Source organism: Crotalus tigris, unplaced genomic scaffold (genome assembly GCF_016545835.1).
Source record: "Crotalus tigris isolate CLP2741 ecotype Arizona unplaced genomic scaffold, ASM1654583v1 scf7180000024390.453493, whole genome shotgun sequence".
Classification (NCBI taxonomy): Eukaryota; Metazoa; Chordata; class Lepidosauria; order Squamata; family Viperidae; genus Crotalus; species Crotalus tigris.
Genome location: NW_024100560.1, coordinates 401588 through 412527, shown reverse-complemented (window position 1 = coordinate 412527; position 10940 = coordinate 401588). Strand labels below are relative to the sequence as shown.

Here is a 10940-nt window from a genome sequence, read left to right as displayed (position 1 = left end):
CAGATAAAATCTCTGTAATAGTAGAAGAAAGGGCTATCTCTAACATTTCAAAGGTATGAAATGTTTTTCATACCTTTTCAGTTCAAGATATGGCCTTTGGGACACAGGAGATATCATATTACCTAATATAAAATGGTTGATCTATATCTGGGATCATGTCATCATAGAAAAAGCTTATATGGTCTTTGTTTTCCAAAAGTTAAAAATTCAGTGAAATGCCAAAATAACAGGCCCTATCGTCCCTCGATTATACATAAACAATCTAAATAGGCTTCAATCTTGCCTAAGATATTTCATATCTATAGGATGTCATGCAGCTGAAAATCTCCAGGTTTAAACCAGATTGGAATTATATAATTAAGTAAAATGATAATCTATTGCAGTATATTATATTTTTTTGATGCAGAATTGGTTCCTTAATAAAGGATGTCACTACTGAAGAACTAACTTGAAGTTATGTAGCTTTCCTTGTTATAGGAGTGACCATATCAAAATGAAAATAAGTTAATTGGAGTGTATAGTTTTGAAAAATAGAATCGTATTCAATGGCAAGCTTTGTTAAATCAATATGTCTTTCTCGACAGTTTAACTATTAACAAAATGATGCCAAATATAACCATCATCATGGATTTCTTGCTTATGGGATTTTCTGATCAACGAGAGTTCCAGTTTTTGCACTTTGTGGTCTTCCTCCTGATGTATCTGGCTATCCTGATAGGAAATCTTCTCCTCATCATTTTGGTAGTGATGAACAACCATCTTGAGACACCAATGTACTTCTTTCTGGTCAATTTAGCAATTGTTGATCTGGGATACACCTCTGTCACCATTCCCAGGTCAATGGCCAGTGCTCTCATGAACACAAGAAAGATATCCTATTCTGAATGTGCTGTGCAAATGTTTTTCTTTGTTTTCTTCCTGCCTTCAGACCTTTTCCTTCTCACTGCTATGGCCTATGACAGATATGTGGCTATCTGTCATCCTTTACACTACATGTCCATGATGCAATGGAGAAGCTGCTTCCAGATGGCAGGGGCTGCATGGATGCTCAGCTTTCTTAATGCTGCCATGCATGCAGGAACCCTTTTTTCATTGCCCTTTTGTTCCAAAGTCATCCATCAGTTCTTCTGTGAAATCCCACACCTCATGAAGATTTCCTGCTTCGATCCCAAATTCTGTGAAATCCATGTTCTTCTCTTTAGTTCTTTGCTTTGTGTTGTTGTTTTTATTTTATTGTCATGTCCTATGTAAAAATCCATATTGAGCATGACTTCAGTGGCCAGTAGACAAAAGGCCTTCTCTACTTGCATTCCCCATCTCCTTGTTGTCTGCTTATTATGTGGTACAGGTATATTTTCTCAATTCATATCAAATTCTGCATCTTCTTACTATTGGGATGTGGTCCTTGTAGTGATCTACTCTGTGGTCCCTCAATGATGAACCCTGTAATCTATAGCATGAGGAATAAGGATATCAAAGCTGCTTTATGGATGTTGTTTAATCAAAGGATTACAAATCAAAATACAGAACCTGCTTAAGTTGAAATCTTAAGCAACTTTTGCTAAAGAATTAAAAAATCCCACAAATTTTGGTGTCCTAAAGACTAACATCTTTATTTTCATTTAATACTTGTGAACTCCAATGTACTTATTTGGATGCATTGGGCGTAGTCCAGAGAATCACACATATACACTTATATGAAATGGTTGAAAAGCTGGAATTACTTGTGTTAACCTTTAACAAAATAGAAATCGGGTATAATACCCATATTTTAACATTAATATACTTATTACACTATGTATTGGGATAAGAAGATATTGGCTGCCTGTTTTGATTAAATTTGATTAAATCAATGGAAAATGTTCTTAAATCTTATCTTGCTGAAATATTTGGTCATGGAATCTACATTTTGCTCTGATTTTCTTTCTTAAGTGTTGTCATCTTGAAATAAGGCTCAGAATTCTTTGAGAAATGTCCTTTACTGGTAACATTACTGAGGCTGGCTATCTACAGGGGTAGCGGTGGCTATTGTAATCTTGTTTGGGTGTTGGTTGCACAGAGATAAGACACTTGCCATTGTGACTTCAGCTTATGTGATATTGTGGGCAAGTTTGTAACTTATATTGTGACATAATGAAACCTGCTCCTTACATACCTGAATTTGGAGTTTGCACTGAAATATCATAATGAATGTGATTTTTAAAATGACTTTGTGCTTTGTTAAGACTCCTATGTTTGGAATATTGATGTCCATTGGAGAAATAAATTGATTAGTGTACTATTTCATAAGATCAACTCACATTTATTATGATTTTTTTCAGGGACAAAAGCAAATATTCTTTAAAACTTTTCTAAAAGACAAGTTTCAGATATTGACAGTCAATGAAGACATTAGATGACTAGGCTCCAGATTTAGCTAAATTTAAAAATCTTTTAAACAAATAAACACATAATTTTCCTTAAATAATTATGACTAAGTAATTGATTTAAAGTTACTATTCAGACAGTATCCTTTCCAATATTTTACAAAAGAGTGTCTCAGCATTTACTTTTAAATTAGAATTCTTCTATAAAGATAGATATTATATTCATGATAACACCAAATTCCAATCTACACCTCAGGAAGGTCCACATATGTCTAGTTGCTCTCAACTTAGAGGAAAAAAGTTTATGATACATTGGAGTTAAATAATTGCCAAGATCTTAAAGGAAAAATAAATAATAACTTTCCTATAATGTCCATAAAAGTTGATATACAGTCAAACTCCATTTCACATAAATTTACTGTAGATAAAATAAATGCCTAGTGTTATTTCTGAAATTAAAGCCTCTTTCATCAAAAGAGTTTCAGTTTAGCCAATGACATTATTAAAGGCCTGTATTCTATGTATATTTCTTCAATAGTCTGGCTATCTGGATGAATGTCTGTTTACTGTTAACAGCAGAATGCCTCTTAAAATATAAATCAATGGGGAGTGGTAATCTTACCATAAATGAAATTTTAATTTATTTATTAATATCTATTGCTATTACTTTTGCTGTTGGTGCTGTTTTATTAAATGCAAACCATTTAATAAAAGAATTCTTCTCTTGGCTTCCTTTTTATAAAAATATTGATTGGGAAGCAGCTGCTGGCTGCATCATTAAATCTCTGCATGGCAAGTTGATATTGTGATGTAGTATTAATTCTAAGGGGTATTTGGGATAAATATGGTCATAAAAACTACTTTACCTCATGACATAGTATTTTGGAAATATTACAGAGAACCACAGGTAATCCTCAACTTACAGCCACAATCGGGGCAGAATTTCCATTGCTAAGAGAGGTGGTTGTTAAGTGAGTTGTGCCAATTTTGCAACTTTTTTGCCATGGTTATTAAGTGAATCACTTCAGTTGTTAAATGAATCATGCAATTGTTAAGTGAAACTGGCTTCCCTCATTGACTTCAGTTTTCAGGAACTGCCCGGGAAGGCTGCAAATAGTGATCACATGACCCCAGGATGCTTCAACCGTAATCAATACATGCTGGTTGCCAAACGCCTTAACTGTGATAAAATTGTGGGGATGCTGTGATGTTTGTAAATATGAGGACTGGTCATAAGTCACTTTTTTCAGCGCTGTAACTTTTAACAGACGCTAAAGAAATGGTTTTAAGTCAAAGGCTATCTGGGCAGTAATGTAAAACCTCATTTCTCAATTATATAAAGAAACATCTATTTTTTTGTATATAGTAGTTTGCATGACTGAAGTCTCTTTCTGAAAATGAATATGTGGACCATATAAATATAAAGATACAGACAATTCTCAAAATTGTTTGTCAGAATGCAGTCAGTGATATTTTGTGGCTGTATTGTACCTTCCTCATTTTCAAGGGAAACATAAAAAGTTCTTGACAATACAACAAGAATTATATTAATCTCCAATGTGTAATTCCCTTGTTCATGAAAGATTTTAATGTTGGGTCTATATTCCATATGGGAGTGATTAGTACTTGTTGAGGAGGTTTCTTTCACCAAATCTGCAACATAATAAATACAATTGGATTATATGAATAGTAGTCATAGAATGCAATTTTTTGGAGGTGGTCAGTTAGTAAGGAAAATCAACTTTTTTCTTCTTGTTGTTTTTAATTCAGGATTGTTTTAGCAAAAGAACAAAAATCTCTGAAGTCTAGCTATAAATCCATTTCCATCATAAAAATATTTACTACTGTTCAAAGCTAGCTTTTTCTCCATCATTTTATCATACAGTTACCGTTTAACTAGAGTTATGTTGTGAATCTACCACAAAACTTTGAAAGTTTGTGTGAGATGTGAAAGAAATTAAAAGCATTCTGAAAAAGAGAGAGAGAGACAAAATATATGTGGCAAACTAGAATGTGAAGGACAATTATCAACTTAAAAGGATCTTTGTGGGGAAAAAGTCAGCTCCAAAATTATTTTATCAAGTATGTATCTCTTTGTGATGGTTTCCTGTATATTTCTTCATGTTCATTTCCATTTTTTATTTCTGATTTTTAGGAACTGAGAACTCATTTCTGAATTCCAATATAACCTATTTATATATTTCTTAGTTAAATATGCAACTTGCTTTTCACATTGTGAATCTTGAAAAAAACCTAAGAAAAGGTCACCTACAAAACTGGTATCTTTCTTTTAAGTTTTCATTTTTAAGATTTTGTCAAAAATAAGCTAAAATCTTGAAATAGAAATATATGGGCTGCAGTGCCCATATTGCGCTAATTAGAAATCTATCCAACCTGGAGCTTCAAATATTAATTCTATTTCTATCTCCTTTTTTAACCAATTCTTGAAGATATCTGTAGATAAACTGAGACTGGCTTGGTCAACCATATTTTGTTGTTAAAAGCAATAGAAGAGTCATTCCAAATAAAGATTTTAATTAGGCTTACAATCAAGCATGATTTACTTCAGATCCATGGATATTAGACAGCTGCTGATTTGATGGTACATTGGTGCATAATAGCAAATGATGCTTTTACAATCATAGGAAAGCAGAATTGTATCTGAATTCTAAGTTTAAGTAAGATTGCAATTATCTGATTAAATAATATGATAAAATCTTACACTATACTGTATTATACTCCGGCAGAATTGGTTGCTTACTAAAGGAAGTTGTTACTGATGAAGTTACCTTGGAAGTTCTAAATGTAGCTTTCTATGTTATGGGAGTGGCCATATCAAAATGAAAATAAGAGAGTTGGAATGTTTAGTTTTATAAACTGGAATCAAATTCAATGGCAAGATTTGTTATATTGATGTCTTTCTCGACAGTTAAAATATCAACAAAATGATGCCAAATATAACCATCATCATGGATTTCTTGCTTATGGGATTTTCTGATCAGCGGGAGTTCCAGTTTTTGCACTTTGTGGTCTTCCTCCTGATGTATCTGGCCATCCTGATAGGAAATCTTCTCCTCATCATTTTGGTAGTAGTGAACAACCATCTTCAGAAACCAATGTACTTCTTTCTGGTCAATTTAGCAACTGTTGATCTGGGATCTACCTCTATCACCATTCCCAGATCAATGGCCAGTGCCCTCATGAATACAGGAATGATATCCTATTCTGAATGTGCAGTGCAAATGTTTTTCTTTGTTTTCTTCCTGTCTTCAGACCTTTTCCTTCTCACTGCTATGGCTTATGACAGATATGTGGCTATCTGTCATCCTTTACATTATGTGTCTGTGATGAAATGGGGAAGCTGCTTCCAGATGGCAGGGGCTGCATGGATGCTCGGTTTTCTTAATGCTGCCATGCATGCAGGAATCCTTTTTTCGTTGCCTTTCTGTTCCAAAGTCATCCATCAGTTCTTCTGTGAAATCCCACATCTCATGAAGAGTTCCTGCTTCGATCCCAAATTCAGTGAAATCAGGGTTCTTCTCTTTAGTGCTTTGCTTGGTGTTGTTTCTTTTATTTTAATTGTCATGTCCTATGTAAAAATCTTTAAGACCATATTGAGCATGTCTTCAGTGGCCAGTAGACAAAAGGCCTTCTCTACTTGCATCCCCCATCTCCTTGTTGTCTGCTTATTAACTGGTACAGCTTTATTTTCTCATTTCGTACCAAATTCTGAGTCTTCTTACAATTGGGATGCAGTCCTTGCAGTGATCTACTCTGTGATCCCTCCAATGATGAACCCTGTAATCTATAGCATGAGGAATAAAGATATCAAAGATGCTTTATGGAAGTTGTTTAACCAAAGGATTACAAATCAAAATACAAAACTCTGCTAAGAACAACTAAACCAGGCATGTCAAACTCGTAACATCATGTGATGTCGCGTGAAATATCGTGACTTTCCCCCCCATTGCCAGCAAAGGGGTGGGCACGGTTTTGGTGGGACGCATCTGGCCCGTGGGCTGGCAGTTTGACATGCCTAAACTAAACAGTTTTTGCTTAAGAATTCAAAAGTCCCATAAATTTTGTTATTTTGAAGACTAATATCTTTATGCCTTGTGAATTACAATTTACTTATTTGGATGCATAGGAACAGTTCAGAAAATCGCACATACACTTATATTAAATGAATGATTTTCTTTTATGTGTCTCTGAAAGAACACAACTGGAGTATTCTCATATTCATAGTTATTGTAAGATGGAGGTGGTGGCCAAAGCATTATTTCAGCTTTGGCCATTTGCAATTTTATTTGGAGTAGGAAGACCTGACAGGATAAATTATTGAAATATGCTATACATTGGCATATCTTTGAACAGTACTTGAAAACTGCAGTTTAGAATAGCACAGCACAGCACAGCACAGAACAGAACAGAATAACAGAATTGGAAGGCACCTTGGATGTCTTCTAATCCAATCTCCTGCTTTGGCAGGACATTTTGTACCATTTCATACAAATGGCTGTCCAATCTCTTCTTAAAAACTTCCACTGTTGGAGCACTCACAGCTTCTGGAGGAAAAGTTGTTCCACTGGTTAATTATTCTAACTGTCAGGAAGTTTCTTATTAATTCTAAGTAGCTTCTCTTTTAGATTAGTTTCCATCTATTGCTTCTTATCCTGCCTTCAGGTGATTTGGAGAATAGCTTGACTCCCTCTTCTTTGTGGCAACCCCTGAGATATTGGAACACTGTTATTATGTCACCCTTAATTCTTCTTTTCATTAAACTACACATACACAATTCCTGTAACAATTCTTCGTATGTTTTAGCCTCCAGTCCCCTGATCATCTTTGTTGTTCTTCTCTGTACTCTTTCTAGAGTCTCAACATCTTTTTTACATCATGGTGAACAAAATTGGATGCTGTATTCCATGTGTGGCCTTACCAAGACATTATTAAGTGGTATTAACACTTCATGTAATCTTGATTCTACCACTCTGTTAATACAGCCTAGAACTGTGTTGGCTTTTTTGACAGTTGCAGCACACTGCTGGCTCATATTTAAGTGATTGTCCACTAGGACTCCAAGATCCCACTCACAGTTACTACTTGTATTATTGATGAGGTACCACCTATACTGTATATGTGCATTGGTTTTTCTTGACTAAATGTAGAATTTTACATTTTTCACCACTGAATTTCCTTTTGTTAGATAATGCCCAATGTTCAAGTTTATCAAGATCCTTCTGTACCTTAAATCTGTGTTATAGAGTGTTGACTACTCCTGCCAACTTGGTGTCATCTGCAAATTTGATGAGTTCCCCATCTATCCCCTTATCCAAATCATTGATGAAGATGTTGAAGAGTACTGGGCCTAAAACAGATCCTTGGCATATCCCACTGCAAACTTCCCTCCATGTAGATGCAGTTTCATTGAGGACTACACATTGAGTGTGGTTGGTCAGCCAGTTATGAATCCATCTGGTGGTAATGCTGTTTAACCCACATTTTTCTATCTTATCTAGTAGTAGGCTATGATCTCCTTTATCAAATGCCTTACTTAAGTCCAAATAAATTATATCCACAGTATTCCTCAGGTCCACTGTCATGCCTCCGTCTGAGCCTGACTCTAAGGATGACATGGAGTTCCATGTTGAGGCCCAGGAGGGGGTGTCTGTGGATTCGGAGGACTGTGGGGAGGAACAGGCTGAAGCAGGCCAGAGCCCTTCAAGGTTGGAACAGGGAAGGCAGACCTCAGGCGAGGAGCAAGGCCCCTCCCCACCAGATCCTGGAGCAAGGAGAGCAGATAGAAGGATGGAACAACGGAGGCAGGCTCACTTGCTCGGGAGGAGAGCGTCACGCCTCACTTCACAAGGCACACCTGGGGAGTAGGTATTTAAGGAGACGCTGTGGGGTGGGGCATTTGCCGGGAACAAACATGAGCTCTTGTACCTGGATTCTTTGTATTCTGGATCAAGTTTGTTTACTGCTGAGTTTTCTTTGCTGTCTTCAGTTTTGCAGTTTGCAGGTTACAGGCAAGCTGAGTGTTGAAAAGATCATACTTTGTTTGTTATCTGTTTTACTTTAAAGAACTGTTTAACTCCGTTGACTGTTTTATTCAACTTGTGCCAGCATATGTGAGGGCTGTTGGGTGAACGTTGGTAGTGCTTACAAAGACAATTATTCTGACCAGCTAATTGCTTTGCCTCCATTCAGGGCCCTGGGCCATCACATTTTGTTCCCGTCCCACTCCCAATTGCTCCTCCAGACCAAGTGGGGCAACCATGGACCAGCTTCATGTGGAAAATGATCAGTTAAAACAGCAGGTGGCCCTCCTGACGGCACAGATGCAAGCAGCTTGGCCACACTACAGAAACCCTTTCCAGTGCCAGGCAAGTTTGATGGCTCACAGGCACGATTCCCATCATTTTTTGGGCAGTGCCGTTATGTATGAGCCTTCGGCCTGAGGATTTCCCCACTGACTGGGATAAGGTGGGGTTTGTGCTAAGCCTGTTGACAGGAATGGCAGCACATTGGGCAACACCCCTGCTGACCCAGACCAATCAGCTGACAATTATGCAGAGTTTTGCCGGCAACTCAAGGCCATGTTTGAGGACCCACTTATGGCCCAGACTGCAAACCATCGGGTGAGAGAGTTGCGACGGGTGTGGTTCGCTGACAGACTACATTGCTACGTTTCAGTTGGTTTGTCAGGAGTTGGAGTGGAACAAGGTGGTGCTTATGGACCAGTTTCAGGAGGGACTTTCGTCCGAACTCCTGGATGAGCTTGCATGCACTGAATGCCCTCGCTCCTTGCAGGAGCCATGCACCTGTGTCTCTGTATTGATGCAAGACTCCAGCAGCGACGGGCACAACGACTGATGGAGGCCTTGCCCACACCTGTTAAGACAGTGGCACTGTTGGCACCGCCTCCGGAGGAGCCAATGCAGTTGGGGGCTGCACAACCCCATCTGACCCAAGCTGAAAAAGATCACTGCTGCCGTGAAGGCCTTTGCTTGTATTGTGGCGGTCCAGGCCATATGGCAGCCAAGTGTCTGGTGAAGGTACCCAAAGTGGCAACAGGAAACGGGCCAGGCCCGGCCTAGAGGGCTTCATAGGCTGGGCTCACTTGGACACGGGTCCAGTACCTCCACCTCAGCAGACTCTTGTTAAACATCTTGTGTTACCAGCGACTGTGTTCATGCCTGGTCAGGGAGCGGTGGAGGTCCAGGCCTTGGTGGACTCCGGGGCTACTGCTAATTTCATGGATTCAGATTTTGTCACGTAGTGGTCCATTCCCCAGCAGCAGTTGTCACTGCCAGTCTTGGTGGAGACGATTGATGGGCGGTCCCTTCATTCCAGCCCAGTGGTTGCTGCAACCAGACCCCTTCACATGCGTATTGGGCCGCATATGGAAGAAGAGGCAGGATCCATTCGTGGCAGCTCAACGTCATGAGTTGGCTGGCGATGAGGGAGATAAGACCCCTTGAATGTACATGGACAACCTGTTGCGTTTCCGAGACTGCATCTATGTTCCCCTAGGAACAATGCCATGATAATCCATCAGCGGATCACTTCAGAGTCTTCAAAACACTGCACCTTGTCTCCAGAATGTTTTGGTGGCCGCGGCTCCGGCACGATGTGTCTAGTTATGTGGCATCATGCAGCATTTGTCGGCAGGCCAAGTATGCTACTAGTGTGCCCCCTGGTCTCTTGCAGCCTCCACCCACGCCGGAAAAACCCTGGGGGGTGGTCTCGTTGGACTTCATTACTGAGTTGCCTCCTTCCAAGGATGCCACAACTGTCTTGGTGGTGGTGGACATAGTCACCAAAATGGCTCATTTTATCCTGTGTGTGGGTCTCCCTACAGCATGGATGATGGCCCAGTTGTTTATCACCCATGTATTTCAGCTGCATGGGTTACTGGACTAAGTCATGTCAGATCAGGGAGTGCAATTTATGGCACGCTTCTGGCAGACTCTACTCATAGAATTGCAAGTACAGGCGTGTCTGTCCTCCGCCCATCACCCTGAAACCGATAGGGGCACAGAGAAAGTGAATGCAATTTTGGAACAGTACCTCCGCTGTTTCAGCAACATCCAACAGGACAATTGAGCAGAGTTGCTGGTTGTGACGGAGTTTGCCTATAACAATGCCCAGCATGCAGCTACCCGTGTGTCACCGTTCTTTGCCAGTTACGGATTTCATCCACGGCTCTTTCTGTTGGCTCCATTGGACTCTCCAGTTCTGGCCATGGACAAGTTCCTCCAGGAGCTGAAGGTGGTGCATCAAGTAGTTCGGCACCAGCTGGAGAAAGCCAAGAAGGATTATAAATGATTTGTCGACCGTCATCGTCAAGATGTCCCTTCATTATCTGTGGACGATCGGGTTTGGCTTTCCACGCAGCATGTGCCTACAGCACGGCCATCGAAAAAACTTGATCACCATTACTTGGGTCCATTTCTGGTCGAAGCGGTGATCAATCCGGTGGCGTTTTGCTTGTCATTGCCCTGCACGATGCGGATTCACCCAGTTTTCCACAGGTCTTTGCTGGTTCCAGTCGAAGTCGATGATCCACAT

General features: G+C 39.5%; 1 protein-coding gene across 1 annotated transcript; it reads left to right on the top strand.

The window, feature by feature from the left end:
• The first annotated feature begins 4047 nt into the window (after positions 1-4047).
• On the top strand, positions 4048-7112 carry LOC120301675 (olfactory receptor 14I1-like). The gene is made up of 2 exons (XM_039329198.1): positions 4048-4448; positions 5296-7112. The coding sequence occupies exon 2, from the start codon at positions 5312-5314 to the stop codon at positions 6257-6259; it is 948 nt and encodes a 315-aa protein (XP_039185132.1). The 5' UTR covers positions 4048-4448; positions 5296-5311; the 3' UTR covers positions 6260-7112.
• The last annotated feature ends 3828 nt before the right edge of the window (positions 7113-10940 follow it).